General features: G+C 47.5%; 1 protein-coding gene across 1 annotated transcript in view; it reads right to left on the bottom strand.

Moving 5' to 3' along the window:
* DLEC1 (DLEC1 cilia and flagella associated protein) overlaps positions 1 to 23,558 on the bottom strand; it is a 54,749-nt gene extending 31,191 nt beyond the window's left edge. Inside the window, exons 1-10 of the mRNA XM_036266597.1 lie at positions 23,160 to 23,558; positions 22,271 to 22,421; positions 13,782 to 13,892; positions 12,322 to 12,518; positions 11,879 to 12,099; positions 9,919 to 9,997; positions 3,976 to 4,063; positions 3,186 to 3,359; positions 2,375 to 2,511; positions 1,040 to 1,132 (exon numbers count right to left, since the gene is read on the bottom strand). Of these exons, the coding sequence (XP_036122490.1) occupies positions 1,040 to 1,132; positions 2,375 to 2,511; positions 3,186 to 3,359; positions 3,976 to 4,063; positions 9,919 to 9,997; positions 11,879 to 12,099; positions 12,322 to 12,518; positions 13,782 to 13,892; positions 22,271 to 22,421; positions 23,160 to 23,558 (1,650 nt within the window). The remainder of the gene's footprint in view (positions 1 to 1,039; positions 1,133 to 2,374; positions 2,512 to 3,185; positions 3,360 to 3,975; positions 4,064 to 9,918; positions 9,998 to 11,878; positions 12,100 to 12,321; positions 12,519 to 13,781; positions 13,893 to 22,270; positions 22,422 to 23,159) is intronic.
* Positions 23,559 to 24,192: the final 634 nt, after the last annotated feature.

The raw sequence follows: 24,192 nt of genomic DNA, 5'->3' as shown, positions 1-24,192 counted from the left end.
ACAAGCAAGCATTGCCCCAGGCTCTAGAACAAGCTGCCATCAGGCACATGAAACTGGAAAGCAGTCGGCAGAGGAAACCCCCCTCTACACCATGGCAAAGCAGCTCGGGGCAGCGGTGCCCAGACTGCTGCACACCAGTCCCCTGGAGAGCTTTGCCAGTCCTGTGCCCAGGCCACAGCGCAGACCAATGCACTCAGAATGTCAGGGCCCAGACATCAGAGTGTTTGCAAGTTTCTCCGGGGATTGCAAAGTGCAGCTGAGTGTGAGAACCGATGGTTCTTGGCTCTCACTACCCAACGACATGGTGCAGGCCAAGCTCCCCGCCCCCCCCCCCCCAGAAACCAGACAACTTGTGCTCTTGAACATCAGTGTCTCCCTCAACAGGCGAGTGAGGACAGCCCACAGCCAGCCACATAACAGCTCAGAATCAGACTCCTGGGCCAGGGAGTCGGGGAGCATGACAGGACAGGAAGACATCACCCTTTCTCAAAGGCTCTTCTGGGGACCAATGAGCAGGTGTGATGAGCTGAAGGGACACCTAAAGGGGCCGCTTTGGAAAGGAGAAGCCCACAGCCAGGGGGCAGACTCTGAGAGCTTCTGCAGAGGTTCAAAGGCCTAAGGAAGGCGAGTCTTGTTTACTGTATAACTGAAGATGAAACAGGAAAGAGAACCGAGCCACTGTCATCACCCAGGTACCGACTGTGGGAGGGGTGTCCGGGAGGGACTGAAGGACCATGGGAAGATCCTGGAAGCAGCTGAGGCCCGAGCTAACAGTGTGGACAAGCAACGCGCAGGGATCACAGTGGAAACGCCGGGGCTCTGTGCACTTGCTCTGTGAGAGAGGTCATAAGGTAGGCAAGTGACATCACCCCGCCGAGTGCAAGAACATGCTCCTACACAGAAACCACTAAGGCTGGGACCCGGGATGGGAGTGGATATCTGGGTTATGAAAACACACAGGCAGGAAATCATGCAAGCAGCTGAGGAAAGAGCCATGACCGTCAGGAGGAGGAGGAGGAGGAAACATCTAATTACCTACCTCCACAAATATGGCCTGCCCCGGAGCCAGCTCAAACACCGAGGGCATGATCCCAAAGGGAGGCTGCTCAACAAAGCCAGTGGTTGCGATAGCCTTCAAGAAAAGCAGGGGGTTACACAACAGTGTGGAAAGAACTGTAGAACCCAGCGCCCAGCTTACAAACCTCTCTCCTCCGAACATCCCTTTCGCAATGTGAAGGATTTCAAGGACCATCCAGGCCCCCCTCAATGAAGAAACTGAGGCTCATTCATTCAGCAAGCATCTGTTACTCAACCTTCACTGGGCACCTCGAAGGTTAAGTTTGAGGAAGCCGCAGAAGAGGGACACCCGTCAAGAACTGACTGCTGGGGGCGGGTACAAGGTTGCCACTGACAAGTGTTTCAGACACAGAGCAGGAGGCGTGAGAGAGGGCCTCCCAGAAGGGGAGTATCCAAACCACAACCCTTTCCCCCCACAGCACCCGGCGTGGCGGGTGCCAGCTCCCGTGTCTGCCTCCACCCCTGATCCAGCTCGGGCGATAAGCTCCTGAGGCGTGAGGGCAGCAGCCCATCTCGTGGGCACTGCTGCCGCCCAGGTGCCTACACAGGAAGCCACTTAGCAAGGGACACAGACCCATGCCTACAGGGTGGCGGGTAACAGAAGTGAGTGAAATGTGTCTCGTGGAACCCGTGGTCCTCTGGATCTTTCGTTGTTTTCTGGAGAGAGGGGCACAGAGAGCTCTCTCTAGTGCAGGAGAAATGACGATGTGAGCATGATGAGGGAGCGCCCGGCTGCTGTGGGGACGGGGAGCCGAGCAACCCGGAGAGAAGGGACATGTGTCCTGCTCCCTGCTCCAGCCGACAGGGCCACCACGAATCCTGGCCCGAGGCTGCACATCTTCCAAAATTTCCAAAGACACTGGAAATGCAGATTTTGATTGAAATCTCCCAGAGATGTGTAAATCTTGGCTCAAAAAAAAGTTTTTCAGCACTGTGCCCAATAAATGTGCCCCCAGAATCCGGCCAAAGGGCTGCCAATTTGTGACCTCTGATGTAGTCAGACATTTGCGACCATAATGCCCGCCTGATGAATAAATGCAGTGACAGTGAGCCAGGCCTGAAGACAAGACAGGTGACACCGCTTGCCCAGGGTGTGCCGCACTGGTGGCCTGACCAGAGCTACAGCGCTGGTCTCCACGCACCGATTCTCCGTGGGATGTGGCACTTGGACAGAGAGGTTATAAAATTCTGTTTCCTGTGTGTTTCCAATCACAGGTGCACGCTAGCAGTCCCTAGCTGGGGGTTATTTCCTTTGATGGATTTGCTCTTTTCCCAGGTGGCAATCGCGATCACTCACCCTGAAACTTGTGGGTGGCCAGCTCTTTTTGGGCATAACGCAGAACTTGCCGACACTGAAGCCCACGTTTTTGCAGAGGAATCTGCTCATCTTCATCCCCCCAATGAGGCAGCAACCGCAGTCCAACACCGGCGACACTGCAGTCACAGGGAAAGACACACAGGGGACGTGGCGCGGCACTGTGGATGGGCCCTGCTGCCCTTGTTCTCCTGCGGTCCAACCAGAGTTCAGAGCAGCCCCCCCCCCCCCCCCGCACCCCGGGCAGAGAGATGGATGGGGACAGGGCCTGAGCCCTGCTTGCCCTCCTGGCTAGAGCAACAGGAGTCAGCACCCACCGAAACTCAGCCTCAGCCAGGGCCACCCGGCGTGACCCTGGGGGTGGTGATCACAGTCCCAACTTCCAGCCTGTGCCCAGCTGAAGAGGCTTGTGAGGGAGGGAGCCCAGCCAAAGTCAGCTTTCCTGAAGAATCCCACCCCCAGCCACACAGGCAACAGCCTGGAAGGCGCCAGGCTCTCCTTCCCTGCCTCAGGGTGGCACAGGCCCCGTCCAGGGGGTCCATGAGCCAGGGAAGCCCATGCTGGGGCTGGCTGGGCTGCTGGCCCCCTCCCCTGCCATGGAAATTCAGCCAGCCTCCACTGGGAAGCGGGACAATCGGACTGACACTGGAAGACTGGAGATGCTGCTGGGGGTCCTTCCTCAGGGCCCAGAAGTCCCTGCCAGACTGTGCGCTGCCACAAAGGGCCCAGGAAGCCCGCAGTCCTAGGGACTCGCCAACCCTGACCAAACCCCGGGGGCAGGGCGCACACTCACGTGTCAGCACTGGGGGCGGCCTCCGGGCCTGCAGGGGGATCAGGAGCGTGTGGGCCGACTGGGTCTCCACCAAAATAAAATCATCAAAATCCCCAAGGCAGTCAGGAAAAAACTGGACAGTGTACTGGCAGGTCATTCCAGGAGCTACCATTCCACCATTCCCTGGGAAGACTCCTGTGCGTGACAAAGTGACAAAGAGGATCTGGGACCAGCCAGCCACCAGAGCTTGGCGTCAAGTGCTGCCGAGGGCACCCGAGGGCACCGGCAGACCCCGCGCAGCTGGGCTGGCTCTGGGAGTAGATGCCTCTGGGCAGAACCACCAGGCGTGCCCATGGAGCAGGCTGCGAGGGCAGGGGCTCCAGGTAAAGACACCAGGGTGGGGAGACGGAGAGGGTCCGTGCAGACTGGCTAGGTGATGCCATGCCTGACCCCGTGGCTTAGAATTCATTCTGTGGGCAACAAAGAGCCATTTAAGATTCCTGAGGCGGGATGACACAATAGGCTGTTCTTGAGAAAAATACTGTGACATGGGACGCCGCCGTGACGGTTTGAGTGACAGGGTGAAGAGAGAGCAGAGGGAGGGGATCTGAGAGGGGGCTGTCTAGACGCAGAGACCTCGCTGGAAGGAAGAGCGGGCAGGCCTCCAGCAGAGCCCGAGGCCCCAGCGCCTGCTAATGGCCTCGCTCAGGACACAGACCAGGAGTCGTCCGAGGGCCAGGCGGGCCAGGAACGGGGAGCAAGCCCAGCACGTAACTCCGAGGCAGTGTGGACAGGGTTCCGCCAAGCTCACCCAATCCCAGCGAGAAGTACGGGGTGGAAGGTGGGAGGACGCGCAGGCAGCGGCTGGTCGAGGTGGTGTTCTGCAGGGAGATGACCATCTGTTCAAAGGCAAAGGTGAGCTCTTTGAGGCAGCAACTCGGATGGACAGATGACAGGAGGTCTGGGGTCTACTAAATAATATGGGGGTGGGGATGAAATAAGCCTGGCCACGTGTGGGGACCTGTTGAGCTGAGTGATGGACATATGGGGATTCATTATGCTAATCTCTATGTTTCGTTTTGGAAAAAAATAAAATACAAGGTGAACATGAAGGCAGAAATATCTGACCCGTTCTGTGCCCTGTGTAAAATAACAGTCCCTGTTCATGAGGCATCTGCCATGTGTCTGTTCATCCTCGCCCCGGGAATGGGGCGCTATCTACAGAGAGGTCTTTACACCGAAGAAACCGAAGTTCAAAGAGACTCCTTAGCCCGGCTGGTGTGGCTCAGTGGCTGAGCGTTGACCTGTGCACCAAGAGGTCACTGGTTCGATTCCTGGTTCCTGGTCAGGGCATGTGCCCAGGTGGTGGGCCAGATCCCCAGTGTGGGGCATGCAGGAGGCAGCCAATCGATGTTCTCTCTCATCGATGTTTCTATTTCTCTCTCCTCCTTCCTTCCTCTCTCTAAAATCAATAAAGAAAAAAAAGAGGGACTCCTTAGCTGGTAAGTAACAGGGTTGAGATCTGAGCCCAGGACATCTGGCTCCAAAGCTCTGCCCACCCCACCTCCTACTGTCTTCCTCCTCACATATCCCTTTGGGCCACTTCTTCCCATGGATCCAGTCAAGGGGTGTTATGGGCACCCATATGCCAGGGTGGTAATTGGGCCTGTCTCCTTCGCTCAACCCACCCAGCCCCATTAAGCCCTGTCTTTCTTTACCCTCACTCAGACTAGGAGACCCCCCTCAGGCAAGGCCTGGAACTCATACCCGCTAACCCCCACCAGCACCCCGCACAGTGTCAGGCCCAGTCGAGGAGCTCAATACATGTACCCTTCTTTGCTTCTGTTTTGTGAGATATTACACTGGAAAAAATATATGCATTATAACATGCCAAAAGTCATATTTCTATCATTCAGCTTAAGAAATAAAACGTTAAAAATACAAATGCAGCCCTGGCCAGTTGTGCTCGGTGGTTAGAGCGTCGGCCCATGGACCAGAGAGTCCCAGGTTCGGTTCCCGCTAAGGGCATGTATCTCGGTTGCAGTTTGTCCCCGGCCCAGGTTGGGGTCATGTGGGTGGCAACTAGTCGATGTGTCTCTCTCACATTGATGTTTCTCTCCCTCTCTCTTCCCCCTCCCTCCTTCCTGCTCTATCTGAAGATAAGTGCAAAAATGTCCTCGGGTGAGGATTAAAAAAAACAAAAATACAGAAGAAGTCCTATCCCTGCCCCTCATCAGGTAATAGCAATATCCATTTGAAGCATGTCTTCGTAATCTCATTACAGGTATGTATTCCTAAATCAGTATTTGTCCATTTGGGGCAGCACAACATATGGCACTAATCTGTCGGTGAGCAGACCCAAGTGTGGAGACCCACACTATGGTCTTAGTTCTCATTCTGCTGCTCATGACGATGACCGCCTGGTCCTGTTTATTTGCCATTTGGTTTCCTTGCATGGTTGTTGGTTCACATCCTTTTACCACTTTGCCATCTGTATACTGGATCTTTTTCTTATTAATTTGTAGGAGTTCATAAATTTGGGGTACTAAGTCTTTGTAAGATTGGTATCATACACATCACCAAGTTTATAAGTTGTTTTGATGTCTAGACCTATCGGGGGTTCTTATCAACGTCACCCTCATAAGTCCACGTCTCCTACGGCTTGCAGGCCTCCTCCAATCTGGTCGCCTGCTACACCTACTAGTAACTATCACCTGTAGCAGTTTTAAAACACACCCACGAGTTCTTAGATCCCCTCCCATGGAGAGGTGAGGCCTCTTTATCTTCCCCGGGAATCTGGGCCAACCTGAGTGACTCACTTGTAACCTGTAACATGCAGAGGAAGTAGTGACTTTCTCTACTCCTTCAAGGTAACCTCCAAGGTTAGGTCATCAAAAGTGGTGCAATCTCCACCTTGCTGGTTAGGATACTCACACAAAAGCTCTGAGCTGCCGAGTATGGTCTGATTACCTTGAGGTGGCCGTTCTGTGGAAGCCTAGGCCACATGGAGAAGCCGTGCCGTGCTCTGGTACACAGCGGCAGCAGTCTGCTGAGAACCAGCATGCACACGCGTGCACACACACACACACACACACGACTTTTTAAAGTCAAACACTGGCTCTAGATTTACCTTACTTAGCAGGAGAAGGCAAGACTGAGAGGTAGACCCACACCCAACTATTCATGAATTCAGTTGGCACTTATTTACGGAGGGTCTACGATGGGCAGGCACCGATAATGAAATGATAACACAAACCTAGAAATGACACTTGCCATTGTAGGGTTTACTGACAGTCTGGTGGGGGAGATAAATATAAAATTGTACAAGAGAGCCAATGGTACAAAAAGAGGCTCCAGTAGGGACATTTAATCCAGAGAGGAAAGGTCAGGGTGGTCTTCCGGAGAGGTGACAACCAAGCAAGCTGAAAGGGATGGCCACAGACCGCGGGCAAAGGCACAGGGAGGACAGCTCCATGCAGTCTGTGTTCATTTCCACAGGCGCCCATGGCTGGCACCACGGGTCCTGCAGATAACTGTCTTTCAGAGAGCCCCAGGCAGCGCCCCCTTTGCCCTATCACTCCTCAACTGAAATTATTTTATTTCCCTTCCTCTGGGTCTTTGCCAGCTTCTCCAACTGTCTTTGAACTATGACAACCAGACACAGAATTCAAAAGAGAACATATAATTAGTAAGTTCACGAGGTAAATAAAATGATTTAACATTTAGCGCTTACTTATTTGTCTAAGAATTCCGAAAGAATGATGGATTTGCAAGTAGTACTCTTGAAGCTGCAAAGTGCAGTGCACATGTATGTGGAGGGTTGTTGTGATTGGGCCTAGGAGGTGTCTTTGCACCGGGTGAGCCGGGCTGGCGACTGCTAAGCTTGGTCTTGACCTGATTCCTCAGGTTGGTGGGAGGCTAGTGTTAGTTAAGAAGGAAACTGGGAAGAAGGAATGAGGAAAGTCTACATGCTGCCCTTGGAGGAATCACTAAATATGCTGTCAAGTGAAACGGGCCACGTGCAGAGGACAGCAAGGAGAGAGGGTTTGAACAGATCCATATATGTGCTTATGATTCCAAGAGACAGTGAAAGAACCCAAACGAATGAAACAGTTACCTCTAGGGGTATGAAGAGTACAAGGAAGAGCGGACAGGAATAGAAGTTAGAGGGAAGGTTGTTTTTATTTTTATTTTTTATTTATTTTTTTTAATCCTCACCGGAGGACATTTTTCCATTTTTTGTTCAGGTAGAGTGGGAGGGAGAGAGAGGAACAGAGGGAGAGAGAGAAACATCGATGCGAAAGGAACACATCGAGTGGCTGCCACCCACACGACCGACCAGGGCCGGGGACAAACTGCAACCGAGGTACGCGCCCCCAGCGGGAACCGAACCCGGGTCTCTCAGGACCGCAGGCCGACGTTCTAACCGCTGAGCCAAACCGGCCAGGATGGGAAGGTTGTTTTTAAAACAGGAAATCACAGCTAACCAATGCAGAAGGAATAATAGAAGAACAAATTACCATTTTGTAAGCCCCAATTTTTAAAAACTGGATCTAGGCAACAATAATTTAAGGCTACTGAAGCCATTAAATGAAAGGTTGCTAAGGGCTTGATAAAGGAGGAATTGGGCTCACGACACCCGAAGCCATTCATCCCTGGTAATGGGGAAAGCAGCCGCCTGCTCCCCCAATGGGTGTGTAATACTACACAGCACCACCGAAGCAGTGTTCTTGCCAACAAAACAAAACAAATTAAAACTCTATTATGGTTGATATTCAATATTATGTTATATTAGTTTCAGGTATACAACATACTGGTTAGACAATTACATAGTTTACAAATGATCCCCCTGATATTTCCAGTATCACCAGGCACCATACATAGTGATTACAATATTATTGACTCTATTCCCTGTGCTCTACTTTACATCCCCATGACTATTTTGTAACTACCTTTGTCATTCTTTAAAAAAATTTTTTTTTTTTAAATTTTAGAGGGAGAGGAAGAAAGAGAAATTTTGATGTTAAAAACATCAATTGGCCCTGGCCAGTTTGGCTCAGCGGTTAGAGCGTCGGCCTGTGGTCCGGAGAGACCCGGGTTCGGTTCCCGCTAAGGGCGCGTACCTCGGTTGCAGTTTGTCCCCGGCCCTGGTTGGTCGTGCGGGTGGCAGCCACTCGATGTGTCCCTTCACGTCGATGTTTCTCTCTCTCTCTCCTTCCTCTCTCTCCCTCCCACTCTATCTGTACAAAAAAATAGAAAAATATCCTCGGGTGAGGATAAAAAAAACAAAACAAAACAAAACAAAACAAAACAAAAAACATCAATTGGTTGTCTCCTGTACACGCCCAACCCAGGATTGAACCCACAATCTATGTATGGGCCCTGACCTGGAATTTAACCTGCAACCTTTGGTGTATGGGACAGCGCTCCAACCTACTTAATACCCAGCCAGGGCCATTTTAAATTTTTTGAGAAACCTCCTTCCTGTTTTTATAGCGGCTGCACCAGTTTGCATTCCCACCAGCAAAGCAGGAGGGTTCACTTTTCTCCACATGCTCACTAACATGTTTGTTAATTTACTGATGATAGCCATTCTGACAGGTGTGAAGTAGTATATCATTGCAGTTTCAGTTTGCATTTCTCTTATGATTAGTAACACCAATCATATTTTCATGTCTACTGGCCATTTGTATGTCCTCTTTGGAGAAGTGTCTATTCATTTCCTATTCATTTTTAATTGGATTGTTTTTTTGTTTCGTTTTGTTTTTGGTGTTGAGTTGCATGAGTTCTTTGTAAATTTTAGATATTAACCACTTACCAGATGTAACATTGGCAGGTATCTTCTCCCATTCAGCAGGCTGTCTTTTTGTTTTGTTGGTGGTTTCCTTTGCTTTGCAAAAACTTTTTAGTTTGATATACTCCTATTTATTTATTTTTTTCTTTTGTTTCCTTTGCCCCAGGAGATATGTCAGAAAAAATATTGCTAAGAGAAATGTCAGAACGTTTACTGCCTTTATTTTCTTCAGTCTTACATTTAAGTCTTCAATTTATTTTAGGTTTATTCTTGTATATGGTGTAAGGTGGCCTAGTTTCATTTTCTTTCTGCATGTATCTGTCCAATTTTCCCAACATTATTTATTCAATAGATTATCTTTACCCCATTGTATATTCTTGCTTAAAAGAAAAAAAATTTGAATATGAATCTAATCATACGTCTACATCTAACTACAAGTTTAATGTCATCACAATAACGTAATTTGCCAAATCCAGGATGTAAGAAATCGCAATTTCTTCAACAAATCAATGACATTTCAGAAAAGAAGAGAGTAGAGGAGGAATTATCAACTGAAGAAGAAATGAGATATTTTACCAAATGCAATATTTGAATTTTGATTCAAAGAAACCAACTGCAAATTGACTTAAAAAAAAAACACCAAAAAAAAACAGATGGAGGAAAATCAGACATGGATGGGTATTAATTGATATTAAGGAATCATCATTAATATTGCTGGGTGCGATAATAGTTTTTCTTTAAAATACTCCAATGTACACATGTGCCCCCCCCCCAAGAAAATAGATGAAACCACATTTGCAGGCTGGAGTTAACTCTCGAAGCTGGGCAGTGGACACACAGGGGTCATCAGAGTCTTTTCCTAGGCTTGCGTATGGTTTTAGAATTGCATAATAAAAACTTTAAAAAATTTTTTAAACGGAAGCAGATGGAGTAAGAGCTATTAAGAAATAAGATTTCTACCTCATACACTGATCCGATTTCATAATCCGTGAAAAATCCCACTGGTGGCTTAGCGAGGAACACTGGAGCGTCAGCACAGCTGTGGGAGGGCAAAGGCGGGAGAAGGCGGTGAGCTTCACCCACGCGTGAAATGCCACAGTGACCGGTGCACGTAAAATAGGTACAGCCAAGCTACCGCAGAGATTCACGATATGTCAGTTGCTGGGTTTTGTTGTTGTTAAAGCAGGTTACAAAACAATTTTACAGCATAATGGAACCTTCGTGAGAATACGTATAGCTACATATTCCATTTTCAATATGCACAGGAAAACTCCGGGCACTTAAACATCAACATGTTAACTGAGTTTTTAATATAGGTGCTGCTTTCCTTTGAAATAGTAGTCTCTTCCAATTTTTCTTAATAAAAAGATATTATTTGTCTAATAAAGAAAGGTTAGTAGTTTTACCATTACAATTATTAACCCATGAAGCAACTCATTTCCTTCTTAAAGGCAATTATGGAAATGTAGCTAAAGGTACTTGCTTAAAGAGAAATCACAAGTTATACAAATTATTTGTGATTGATCAAATTTTAAGCATTTTTGTTTGTTTGTTTTTTTATCCTCACCCGAGAACATTTTTCCATTTTTTACTCAGATAGAGCGGGAAGGAGAGAGAGGAAGAGAGAGAAACATCGACGTGAAAGGGACACATCGAGTGGCCGCCACCCACACGACCCAACCAGGGCCGGGGACAAACTGCAGCCAAGGTACATGCCCTTAGCGGGAACCGAACCCGGGTCTCTGTGGACTGCAGGCTGACGCTCTAACTGCTGAGCCAAACCGGCCAGGGCAAATTTTAAGCATTTTTTATTATCTAAGACATATGCACCCCAATGGGAGGAGCATGTAGCTGCAGAGGTTCCTCCCACTTGACTGCTGAGATGTAAGCGGACTAACACTGACCCCTACTCCTCAAGTCTCAGGCAGGTCGGAAAAGCACAGACCCAGGACTCTGGGGATGTCCCAAGGCCACAGCTGTGGGTAGCCCTGATAATGACATCCTGTCCCCTTGCAAAGTCTAGAATCCTTCGTAAGCCAGATCACACCCTGAATCTTTTGGCTTTTACTCTAAAGTAGCAATTTTCAACCTTTTTCATCTCATGGCACACATAAATCAATTACTGAAATTCTGCAGCACACCAAAAAATATATTTTTTGCCAATCTGACAAAAAAAAAAAAAAAAGTATAATTTTGATTCATTTGCACAAGATGGCTATTGTTGTGTTGGCTGTTGTCATTTTTTTTATTTGACAACCTAAGGGAAGAGAGGTCAGTGCCCCTGACTAAATAGTCAGGTATTACATTTTTTTTTTTTTTTAAGCCTCACACGAGGATATTTTTCTATTTATATTCAGATAGAGTGGGAGGAAGAGAGAGAGAGAGAAAGAGAAACATTGATGTGAGAGAAACACATCGACTGATTGGTTGCCTCCCACACAACCCCGGCCAGGTCCAGAGATGAACTGCAACCAAGGTATGTGTCCTTGACTGGAATCGAACCCACGACTCATTGGTCCATGGGCCGATGCTCTAACTGCTGAGCCAAACCGGCCAGGGCAGGTGTTGCATGTTTTAAAAATTCTTGCAGCACATTGGTTGAAACTCACTGCTCTAAAGGGTCAGGTTTTCTGCCCTGGCCGGTTTGGCTCAGCGGTTAGAGCATCGGCCTGCGGTCCAGAGAGACCCGGGTTCGGTTCCCGCTAAGGGCATGTACCTCGGTTGCAGTTTGTCCCTGGACCTGGTTGGTCGTACGGGTGGCAGCCACTCGATGTGTCCCTTTCACGTCGATGTTTCTTCCTCTCTCTCCCTCCCACTCTATCTGTGCAAAAAATGGAAAAATGTCCTCGGGTGAGGATAAAAAAATATATATATATAAAGGGTCAGGTTTTCTGAGAATGCGAGCCATGGAAAGACACACCTCTGTTCCAGCTCTCCAGGCTGGGCTTCTCCATTCGGTGCTGGCTTCATGGGAGGGAAGATGAGAGACTTGCCTCCACGGCGGGTGTTAGGAGGGAAAAACCGAGGGTTTTTTAGGAAGCAGTTCCGCCTCTCCATCCTGGCAAGGAGAAGTCGCTCCTGTTTTCTCTGTGGCATTCGTAAATGGTTCATCCAGTTTTTATTCTTTGGTGGACTTGCTTTCTTTGAAACACAATAAAAGTATAGCGTCAATGCCAGGCGGAGGGACTGTGTGTGTTGACATCTAGGCCAACTGCATGGCCCACAGGGGGCTCATGAGAAGTCTCCTGTCTGCTTAGCTGTGCACTTACCACAGCTCTCCCTGGCACCTGGAACTCCTTCCCCGCACCATCTCCCTGTCCCCACTGCCCCCGCCCCCAGCTGTGCACAGGCTTCAGCACTGACCTTGGCCGTGTCCTTGCTCCTGCACTTGGCCTTTAAGAATGAGTCCCAGGACAGGCTGTCCATGGTGTGGTCTGCCTCGTCTTCAGACTTCAGCGTCTGCCTGCGGGCGGCCTCGAGCTTCTCGGTCAGCTCTTTCTTCGGGACGGAGCGCTTCTCACAGCTGAACGTCGGCTTCAAATAGCCAGGGACCAAGTTGCCTTTGGAAACACGCTGAGTTACCACACCAAGGTGAGGAGGTGGACATTTCTGAGATGACTAAATAAACCACTCGATAGTTTGTCCTAAGCTTTCACATTTGCTACCAGATGTACTTGCTCTGCAGCATACAAATGACTCCTGGACCTGATTTTAAGTACTCGAGACTTAGGCCTTGAGTGTGAAAATGTCTGTTGTCGAACATGGTCAAAGGACATGAGTAGAACGCTGTCATCCACACACACGTGTTCGATATGTGAACATGCTTCTTAAAAGCTCACACAGGAATCAAAATGTGGACTGTTTCTTCATACCTCTAAGATCCTCTCCAAAGGCTAAATGAAGACATTCATTGCTAGCAAGAATGCAAAGAAACGAGTACCTCTGCACACTTCCAGCACACTGCCTGATAAATCCTCAATGCGTGTTAACGCCACCCTTCTCGATCTGCGTGAGACAGTGGGTTCCGTCTGACCTTAAAGTGCCGAGAGGCGCAGTATCCCACGACACGTGGCTCTGCTACCACGCCTGGCCTTACCTCTCCGCACAGCTCAGGCTGCCACTGGAACGCTGCGCACATCAGCACGCTCAGCTCCCGGATCCCAGCCCTCCCACCCCAAGCCCTCCGCTCCAGAGCCCCGGAGATCAGCAGAGGCTCACAGTCCAGGGCAGCCGGAGAGCTCCTCCTCTGAGCCGGGCCCCAGCAGGCCGGCCTGATGTTTGGCCACAAAATCCACAGTGACTCCTCCAAAAACTACCTCCTTACTTAAGCCCACAACCCAGCTTCCCGTCCCACTCATTCTCAGATCATGCCTCTCATAGCACAGGAAACTGGCCCAAATAATCCATCAATCTCTGTCTCACACACCCTTCTCTGCCTTCCCTCCATTCACAGGGTGAGAAGTTGTTCTGGCCCTGTGTGGGGCATGGGAACCCCTAGGGCCATGCTCCGACTCCCTCAGGAATGTGCTTCCTTGCTTATCTATGCCTTCATTGAAACCCGTAAGGTCTTTGTATTTGATTTTGTTTCATGGTTCACTCAAATACATTTCCAAACATTTTCCTATCTCTTGGCATTGAGCAGCTGACAAGAGCATCTACTTCACACTGAGGAGTTGAGGGAGTGGCGTGCTCAGATGTGACCCTCCCAATAGTCACTATCAAAATTAAAGAAAAGGGGGAAGAAACCCCACGAACAAGGCATTGGCAGCAAAGGGAGTCCCTGGGACGGCAGCAGAGGCTCTACGGGAATACAGAAGCATTACCTTTAGGTGCAGAGCAAAATGGTGCTGCGTCGCTGTAGTAATCGTCCGGGCAGATAAGATGATGTTTCTGTAGCAACTTACTGTCCACACACCATCTGAAGACAGTCTTCACTACACAGAAGGGAACGAGGACAGAGGTGTTGCAAGCCCGACTAACGGTGAAGAAGCTACACCCAAGCTTTCTTCATCCTCTGAGCCTAAACCATCTAACAAGATTCTTTTTCAGAACGCTGTGGTAATTTTCAGATTTAAGAAACGAATCAGCACATGTTTACCAGCCACTTACAAGAGGACACCCAGCCCTGGCCGGTTTGGCTCAGTGGTTAGAGCGTCGGCCCGTGGACCAGAGAGACCCGGGTTCGGTTCCCCTAAGGGCAAGCACATTGGTTGCAGTTTGTCCCTGGCCCCGGTTGGGGTCGTGTGGGTGGCAGCCACTCGATGTGTCTCTCTCACGTCAATGTTTCTCTCTCTCTCTTCCTCCCTCTCTCCCTCCCGCTCTGTCTGAAGATAAATGCAAAAATGTCCTCGAGTGAGGAAAAAAAAGAAAAAGAGGGCATCCATTGGGTAAGGCTGTACCGTGGGATTGTCTGAGCTAAAATATGGTTATTCACAGAGAGGTCTGTAACAAAGTGGCATTAAGAGAAGCATGGTAGATTAAATAAACGGCCAGTTATTCGCTCGTCTCCGTATCCACCTCCTTGGCCATGTGACCCCTGCTACCACAGACAGAGCGCAGTTCCCACTGACTTGGGCCATGCGATCGATGTGTTCTGGCCACTGAGATGTTGGCAGGGGTTTGCAAAGTGCCTTGCAGCTGAGCTCTCTCCCTCTTGCGCCTTTGCCAACATGGGAGAAGAGCTTCCCTGCCCACGAGGACAGTTCCTGCCCCTTCATGTTGCACCCTGGCATGAATCCACATGGGGCAGACCTGAGCCTAACCTGCAGCAAGGAGCCAAGTTCAGCCAGAACCAGAGCTTGAAGCCGGTCCAGACAGCCAACCCCAGCCTAGGTTATCCTACCCCCACTGACCCACAGACACGTGAGAGAGAAAATCTTATTTAATAGAGTGGGAAGTCAGTGATTAATATTTATGGTTAATGAGCCAAGAAACAGTAGTCAAGACATAGTATTTAGAGGTGTCCAGAAGAATTAAAGCTAGACATGGCCACCTTCAGCAAATGGACTGAGGTTGGGAGAGATGAGGTGGAGTAATTTTTTTCAATGGGCTTTATTTAGAGTTTAGGTTCTCAGCAAAACTGAGCAGAAGGTATAGGGATTTCCTATAGGTACTCTCTACCTCACCCATTATCAAAGTCCCCCCGAAAGTGGTACATTTGTTACAACAGACACAGCATTATTACCCAAAGTCTACAGTGTACACTATGTTTCACTCTGGGTACATGCTAAGAGTTTGGACAAATGTATAATGACCTAAATAGGTAGAGGCTTTTTATATTTCGTTAGAAGCTTTCCTAAGTTATTTGACTTTCTTAAACCATGTCTATTAATACATTGACAAAAACTAAGAAATAAATAGGATGAGTAGAAGATTTAGACGTTTTCCAACATTGTTGCTTGCTCCATTGACCAACATGGTGATTTTAAATGGCCTCTCTCTTGGAGGTTCCTATAACTGAAGGTACGGGAGAGACAAGTGAAGGCTACATTCTTCTCCACTCATGTTAATTTGGGGATTTTGAGATCTGGCCTAGTTACTGCAACAGTCAGGGTTTGATGGGGAAAACAGAAATTACTCTGCGTATGTCACGTATAAAGGGTTGGTTCGAACGCAGGGGATTATGGAGTGGGAGGGAGGAAGTCGGGGAACCATCGTGAACAAGTTCAGCCAACAGCCCTGAGGCCGGGGTTCTTGGGAAGTTATCTGGCAGCCGCTGTGAAATCCACAGCTGCTTAGTCACCTGCCTGCTGCTGCTTCTTGAGAACAGTGGCCTTCCCTTCGAAAGCTCACCATCAGGGAGAGGTACATTCTGGGGGATAGGCTCACTCCCTGGCCTCTCCTTAATCCAGAGACCTCGGCAGGGAGTGGCAGCAATGCCAAGTTGACACAATCTAGCCCAGTTCTCAGAGACTTTGGCGAAGGCCTCTCCGAAGCATTGCAAGACCAGACTTTCACACGAAGGCCAGAGGCCATGTGGGAAGACGTACCCTCTCCCCTCTGATGCCATTCTCCACAGTCCTCCCCTGGGGCGTGGGTGGTTAGGTGTTAGTCTGCAGAAGCAGGGGGCAGTTTGTTCACCCGATCTCTGGAAAGTCTCTCCATGTCAGGCCTGGACTATGTACCCGGTGAGCTTTGGGCAGCCCTGCACTGGCCTTGTGACCATCTCGGGAAGGGTGGGCTTCCTGCACTGCCCCTGTGCCCCTGCGCACGGCTCTGCAAGGGGTTGGCTCCTCCAGTCTCCCAAAGATAGTGTGGACAATTTACCAGCAAGGGAAGGGAATGAAAGTGCAAGGTGTCCTGCAGAACTCGGATCTTTCTCCCTCTGTCTGGGAGACATTTACATATGTTTTTTCTGCCCTGTGACATCTGTAGTGGCAAATGCAGAAAGGCTGCCCCTGTGCCTCAAGAAGGGTTTCAGGGAATGTCCTTGCCATCAGTCACCTAAGTTAAAAGAGGTTCATGGGCCCTGGCCAGGTCGGTTGGTTGAAGTGTCAGCCCATACACCAAAAGGTTGCAGGTTTGATTCCTGGTTGGGGTGCGTGTGGGGGTGGGGAGGGCAACCAATCAATGTTTCTCTCTCACATCAATGCTATTCTCTCTCTCTCTTTCCTTTCCTCTTTCTCTAAAGTGAATAAAAACCTATCCTTGGGTGAGGGTTAAAAAAAAAGAGGTTCTTGCTCTGGCCGATTTGGCTAAGTGGTTAGAGTGTCAGCCCATGGACCAAAGGGTCGTGGGTTCAATTCCTGGTCAAGGGCACATACCCGAATGGGGTCGTGTGGGAGGCAAGCAGTTGATGTGTCTCTCTCACACTGATGTTTCTCTCTCTCTCTCTCTCTCTCTCTCTCTCGTTCCTTCCCTTCCCCTCTATATAAAAATCAATGGAAAAATACCATCAGGTGAGGATTAACAACAACAACAACAAAATACAAAAAGAGGTTTTTGGGTCACCTTGCCCCACACTGAGAAGAAAGGACCAGAGGCGTGTCCAGGGAACTGGACTAAGGTCTATACTTCTGTTACTTCTGAAATAAAAGAGAGAAACATTACCAGCAGAAGGCTGAGAAACTAGGGCAGAAAATGTCTGATTATAACTTAATATTGTTTGAATAAAAAAATGAAGGTCGTTGAAAAATTCCTCTGACTGATGTCTGTTTCCCAGTTCTCAATGTTTTATTTCCCTTTCATTTAAAAACAAAAACAAAAACAAACCCAAACAATTATTTAATCTCCTCTGATCTGTAGTCAAAAGAATCCTACCAAAGACAAGGACACAGAGATGGTGTCTGACTCCCAAGGCTTGGGGATATCAGGCAACTAGTGAAACCTCCTGAGAATCTGCTACCAACAAGCTCTGCCCGAATCAGGGGCTGAGGGAGGGAGCCGGCAGCTCCATGACCGCTGTGGGGGAGGGAAACCGGAGGAGACAGGGAACCTGTGCGGAATGTTGACGATCTCATGGGACCTGAGCCTCAGAGGCGGCAGGCCCCACAGAGGACAGGGCCTCATGCTCACAGCCACACCCTAAGGGAAGCCATTTAATCTAGTTAAGTAACTTAATCTAGTTAAGTTATTTAATTTAGTTATTAAAGTTGACACTGCCTGGTCAGCGATCTTTCCTCTTTTTCCTGATAGAAGAGAGAGATGGGATCTGGCAGCAGACACACTCATGCAGCATCTGGTCCCTGAAAGCAGCCCATAAGTGGACGGCCTTTCTAAGCCACTACATCGTCCTCTTCTCCTCCCTCTAGGCCACAGATATGTCGGAGCTCCCAGTCCTAAAAGCACTGTCCCTTCTGCCTACTGCCTGGGAAAATAATAATTTTCAGGGCTGCAGGAGGATAGATAAAACTTTTGGGGGGAAATAAAAGGAACCAGGCCTTAGAGAAATGGCTGATCCCAGGTCTGGGGCAATAAATACGCAAAATGAGCCTGGAACATCTGACCATTCCAGAGGGTAAGGAAGTCATCAAAGACAAGGTTGTGTCAAAGAGTTAGGAGTCAACTTGAAAAGGCTCAGATTGGCCAAAGATGGGACAGCTGGAGCATCAGTAAGGATAATAAATATAATTGTAGTTATGAAATCCATGAGTTAATGCTAGTGAAAACAAACTAAATAAAGCTCATCAGTCCTGTTTGAAAGCTGCCAGGGGGCCAACTCATTATCTTAAAACCTGGCAAACAAGGGGAAAGAATTAAGCCTGCTCATACCCCGGGGCAATCAAAGAAAAGCTTCTCTTCATAGAAGAATTGTAGTACCATTAGCATTTCATTATAATTTACAACCCCAGTGAAAAAACAGATGCGGGCAAAGGCTGCCGGCATCATGAAAAGAGCTACCAGACACCAAGCACCTCCTGAAGGAAGCACAGGGCACCATCTCCGAAGTGGTCTTGGTTACCCCCCCCCACACACACACACACCTCCCACTCCTGGGGGAAAAAAATTGAACCTAAACCTCATGCAGTCTCTAGAACTAACCACTGAATTGCAGGAAATACGGGATGATCATAAGAACAGGTTAAACACCACCACAACACTGAAATCAGCAAAACCAGACTGTGGAAATGTCTACAGAAAAAATAACACAGTTTTTTTTGTTTTTTGTTTTTTTTTAACAAATATGTTGACTCAGGAAAGCATGACCATAGAAAGAGTTTTCGGTGAATGCTGATGGTGTGGTGATGGAGCTTTCGTGAGGGACAAGATATTGGTGAAATCTGATAATACCTCTCCACAAAATACCAATAAATTACCATTTGACTTGGAGAACTGAACATGGAGAATCTCCACAGGCACCATCCTGACCAGGTGATCAAGGCTAACATCACCTGTGCCGCCTGACGGCCCCAGTGAGGAGAACACAGCGTAATCTATGTAGTGTTGCTGCCGAAAAGGAGTCTGAGTCCGGTTGCGACAAAACATTAGAACCTCCTACAGAATGAAAGGCCTGTCAAGAGGGGATTCTGGGAAGGTGTGACGTAGAACCACCAGCAATCTGTCTCTCCACCGGGACCACTGCACTGGCAGTCAGTCTAATGTAACTAATTTGGAACTCTGGAGTCTATGGAAGGCTCATCACTTCTGGGGAAAGACTTGGTTAAATCGTGGTTAACTTCAGCTCCTAGCACAGTAGTTCGTATCCACCCCTCATCTCTGATCCCAGAGCTGGCATCTGTGCCCATGTTTCTGGGGCAACCTGCATACAGTTTGTGGGAATCTGGGTGAACAATCAGAGCCTGTTCTCCAAAAACCAGGGATCTGTGCTCTGATTGCTGATTACTGCTTCTGATCACAGAGGTGTAGACAAAGAGGCAGCAGCCTTTGCTGCAGCGCCCCTCACTGTGGGAAACCTCCCTCCTCCAGCTGAAGTGACTTCCAGGGAACTGAAAGGGCTCGCACTTCTATCCTACCCTTTCGTCTTTCTCTTTTTCCGCTTATGGGAGCCAGATATCAAACACTATAATACTAAAAAAACGACTAGATATGTGGTGGAAATTAAAATATGATCACACATGCCCAAGGAAAAGCTCAGAAAAGCCCTGAGAAGACCTTAAGTTTATACCTCAGGCTAACTCTCAACACATACGGCCTACAATAGTTAAAAAACAAAACAAAACAAAACCCAGCAAACTCTGTAGATGCAAGCTTGGTACAATATCCGCAAATCAATTAACATGATACAGTACATAACAAAGGATAAAAAACATATGATCGTATCAATAGATGCAGAAAAAGCATTTGACAAAATCCGGTACCCATCTATGATCAAAACTCTCAGCAAAGTGCCCTGGCTGGTGTGTCCCCATTGGTTGGAACGTCACCCCATGCTGGTACACTGGAGGGCCACAGGTTCAACTCCTGATCAGGGCACACACTTAGGTTGTAGGTGTGATCCTCCAGTTTGGTGTGTGCGGGAGGCAACAGATCAATGTGTCTCTTTCATATCAATGTTTCTCTCTCTCGCTCTCTCTCCTCTTCCTCCCTTTCTAAAACTAAAAACAATTAAAAACAAAACAAACAAAAAAACTGTCAGCGAAGTGGCAATAGGGGGAACACACCTCAACATAATAAAGCTATATATGACAAACACAGCTAACACCATACTCAACTAGGAAAAACTAAAAGTGTTTCCCTTAAGATTAGGAACAAGACAGGATGTCCACTCTCACCACTTTTATTTAACATAGTAATGGAAGTCCTAGCCATAGCAATCAGATAAGAAGAAGAAATAAAAGGCATCCAAATTGGAAAGGAAGAAGTAAAACTATCATTATTTGCAGATGACATGACTGTATATAGAGAACTCTAAAGATTCCACCAAAAAACTACTAGAACTGCCCAGCCAGTGTGGCTCAGTGGTTGAATGTCGACCCATGCACCAGTAGGTTGCCGATTCGATTCCCGGTTAGGGCACATGCCCAGGTTGTGGGCCAAATCCCCAGTGGGGGGCATGCAGAAGGTGGCCAATTGATGTTCTCTCTCATCGATGTTTCTCTCTCTCTTTCTTCTTCTCTCTAAAAATCAATAAAAAAAATAAAAAAAACTACTAGAACTGATAAATAAATTCAGTAAAGTAGCAAGATACAAAGCAAATATTCAGAAATCAGTCATATTTTTATACACCAAAACTGAGCTATCAGAAAGGGAAACTAAGAAAGCATCTCATTTACAATTGCATAAAAATAATACCTAGGATAAATTTAACCAAGGATGTAAAAGACCTGCACTAAGAAAATTATAAGACTCTGAAGAAATAAATGAAGAAGATACAAATAAATGAAAGCATATACTGTGCTCATGGATAGAAAGAATTAACATCATTAAAATGTCCACACTACCCAAAGCAAGCTATAGATTCAATGCAATTCCTGTCAAAATACCAATGGTATTTTTCACAGAACTAGAACAGATAATCCAAAAATTTATATGGCCCCTCAAAAGACCCCAAATAACCAAAGCAATCTTGAAAAAGAACAAAGTTCAAGATATCAGGCTACTTGACATCAAACCATATTATAAGGTTATAGTAATCAAAACAACAAGGTACTAGCATAAAAACAGACACAAAAATCAATGGAAGAATAGAAAAGCCAGAAATAAACCCACACCTACATGGCCAATTAATATATGACAAAGGAGGCAAGAACATATAATGGGGTAAAGACAGTCTATTCAATAAATAGACTGGAAAAATTGGACTGATAGATGCAAAATAATGAAATTAGACTACCTTCTTACACAATATACAAGAATAAACTAAAAATGGACTTAAGACTTAAATGTAACCATGAAACTCTTAGAAGAACACATAGGCAGTAAAATCTCTGACATTTCTTTTAGTAATACTTTTTCTTATGTATCTCTCCTGGGGCAAGGGAAATAAAAGAAAAAAAATAAACAAATGGGACTACATCAAACTAAAAAGTTTTTGCATAGCAAAGGAAACCATCAACAAAACAAAAAGACAGTCTGCTGAACAGGAGAAGATATTCATCAATGATATATCTGATAAGGGGTTAATATTCAAAATTTACAAAGAACTCATACAACTCAACACCAATATATACTACAACATTGATGAACCTCAAGGACATTATGCTAAGTGAAATAAACCAGTTGCAAAAAAGACAAATACTGTTTGATTCCACAAATCAGAGGTACTTAGAGTAGTCAACATTCCAGAGACAGAAAGTAGAATGGTGGTTACCAGGGGCTCTGGTAGGGGGGGATAGGAAGTTACTGTTTAATAGGTATAAAGTTTCAGTTTTATTAGATGAAAAGAGTCATGGAGATAAATGGTGGTGGTGGTTATACATTAGAATATATTTATATCAACCACTGGACTGTACACTTAAGAATGGTTAAAAAAGTAAATTTTGTTATGTGCATTTTACCACAACAAAAAAAAACTGGAAAAACTAAACTGTCAAGAACATGAAAGACAGGAAAAGGTAAAAGAATTGTTCCAAAGGAAAAGTCTAATAAAAGAGACATGACGATTATATGTATCATGACTTCCTAGACAGGATCCTGGACCAGCTGGTGAAATGTGAACGAGATCTGTAAACCGGAGGTTAACATTGCACCAATGCTGATTTCTTGCCTTGGAGGGTTGTATGCTGGTTATGTAGGAGAGTGTCCCTGCTTTGGAGACGTGCACTGGAGTGTTTTGTGGTAATGAAACATCACATCTGCAACTGGCTGTTCAAATGTTCAGATAAAGACTAGAGAGTGAGCAATGGAGCAAATACAGTAATATACTCACAGCTGGGGATCAGGTGAAAGGCATATGGGAGTCCTTTATACACACCTGGAGGCATCTTGATGAAGGACTCAAGGTTGAGTACTTTGGCCTGGTGCATGCACCGCTCTTTCTCCGCAATGGCCTGTGCACTGGCCTGAATGATATGTCTCTCCAACATTTCAAACTCATCCAACCGCTGCTTATAGAGCTTCCGAATCTGGCAGGTGGATGATCAAATGCACATAAGTATGAGATCACATAGCTTTACTGAACCTCACCCCAGCATCAGAGCTTCCTGTGAAGCATAGAACAGTCACAGAACTATAGAGACCAGAGGGTCCAACCTGACGATTGTGAAAACTGAGACCCACAGAGGAAAATGGCATAAATGTTCACAGGCAAGTCAGTAACAGAGGCAAGCTGGAAAACCTGTCTCCTGACTTTTAGCTTTATCTCCAGGCAACAACTATTTCGCTATCTGTGCCAGTCATTTTCTGTATATGTACGATACAGGCACACCTCGTTTTATTGCGATTCGCTTTATTGCGCTCCACAGGTGTTTTTTCTTAAAACAAATCGAAGGCCAGACCTTTCACCAGCAAAATGATTACCACTCGCTTTATCGCATACTCATTTGATTACGGTGAAATGGAACCAAATCCGCAATATCTGCGAGGTATGCCTGTATATAATGTGTGTATGTGTATATTTGTATAAGTATGTGTTTAGAGTTTCCTTCCGCTAGAATGTCGGGAACACTACGTCAGGGACTCTTTCCCAGCTGCATCCCCGGTGCTTGGAACAGCGCCTGGCACCGGGCAGGTTCTGATACCTGTCGAGCAGTGGAGTCCGGCAGGAGCCCGACTGTCTGCGGGCGCGCCCGGGTCCTCCACACTGTCCGCAGGAGCGACGGCCCCGCGCCCCCTGTGAGCACGGGGGTGCAGGGACGTGTTACCTGCTGCAGCTCGTCCACGAACTCCTCGTGGACCGCATCCTCGCTGCCGCGGGCCTTGATCAAATTTGTGCTCACTTCGTCGCCGAAAACCTCGTTGGTGTACAGATTACGGAAGACGCCGGTGAGCAAGTGCGAGATTTCTTGGGTGCGCAGAGAGGTGGGACGCAGACGCAGCAGCTGCGGCTCGGGGAGCAGGGGGAGCGTAGGCGGCGAGAGGCGGCGGGGCCGACTCCTGAAGCCGCGATGGAAAGCCTCGGGGTAGGCGAGAGAGGACAGCCAGGTGGACTGGCTGGGGCTGCGGATCCGGGCCAGATGTGAGGATGGCGTCCACGTTGTTCCCGCGAACGCGTAAGACCCGGACTTGGCTGAATGGCGGTCCTTGGCTCGTCCGGTCTCCATGACAACTAAGACGCCGCTAGCTCCCTGCTGCACTTCCGCTTCTGGTCCCGCCTTTTCCGCTTTGCTTCCCTCTTCCACTGCGTCGTCCGTGTCGTCATCTTCATAAATACTCTAAGCAGCAGCAGCACCTGTCTTCAGGTGCGTTTATTAGAGAAAAGGTTAGAGGAGCTCAATGGAGAAAGGGTTAATTGGCACAGCTAGGACAGTCTAATTGCAAAACCTGGTTCCTAACTACCTATCTCATCCGTCCATTTTTTAATTTGTTAAGCAGTCGTTAATTTGCTCATTTAATATTTATTGTATAAAGATTCTGTTTCAGTTCTGTGCTGGGAGCCACATGGAACTTAACTGGTCTTTCGAGTGAACGTGAACAATGGCTTTTTGGAAGAAGTAAAGACCACACAGAGGTTTAAAAGAATGAGTAGACTCACCATTAGTCATCAAGGGAGGGGAAATTAAAACCACAATGTGAAAGCACTACCCACTTAGTAGAATATGAAATCAGTCAACCAACAAATCAAAAAATCAATCAACCAACAAACCAAGTGCTGGTGAGGTGTGGAGCAAATTGAGTTCTCATATACTGTGATGTGAATACAAACTAGTATGGCAGTTCTGGAGAACAGCTCGGTAG

This window comes from Molossus molossus, unplaced genomic scaffold (assembly GCF_014108415.1).
Source record: "Molossus molossus isolate mMolMol1 unplaced genomic scaffold, mMolMol1.p scaffold_m16_p_18, whole genome shotgun sequence".
NCBI classification, from domain to species: Eukaryota; Metazoa; Chordata; class Mammalia; order Chiroptera; family Molossidae; genus Molossus; species Molossus molossus.
This window is presented reverse-complemented; position numbering and strand designations above follow the sequence as displayed.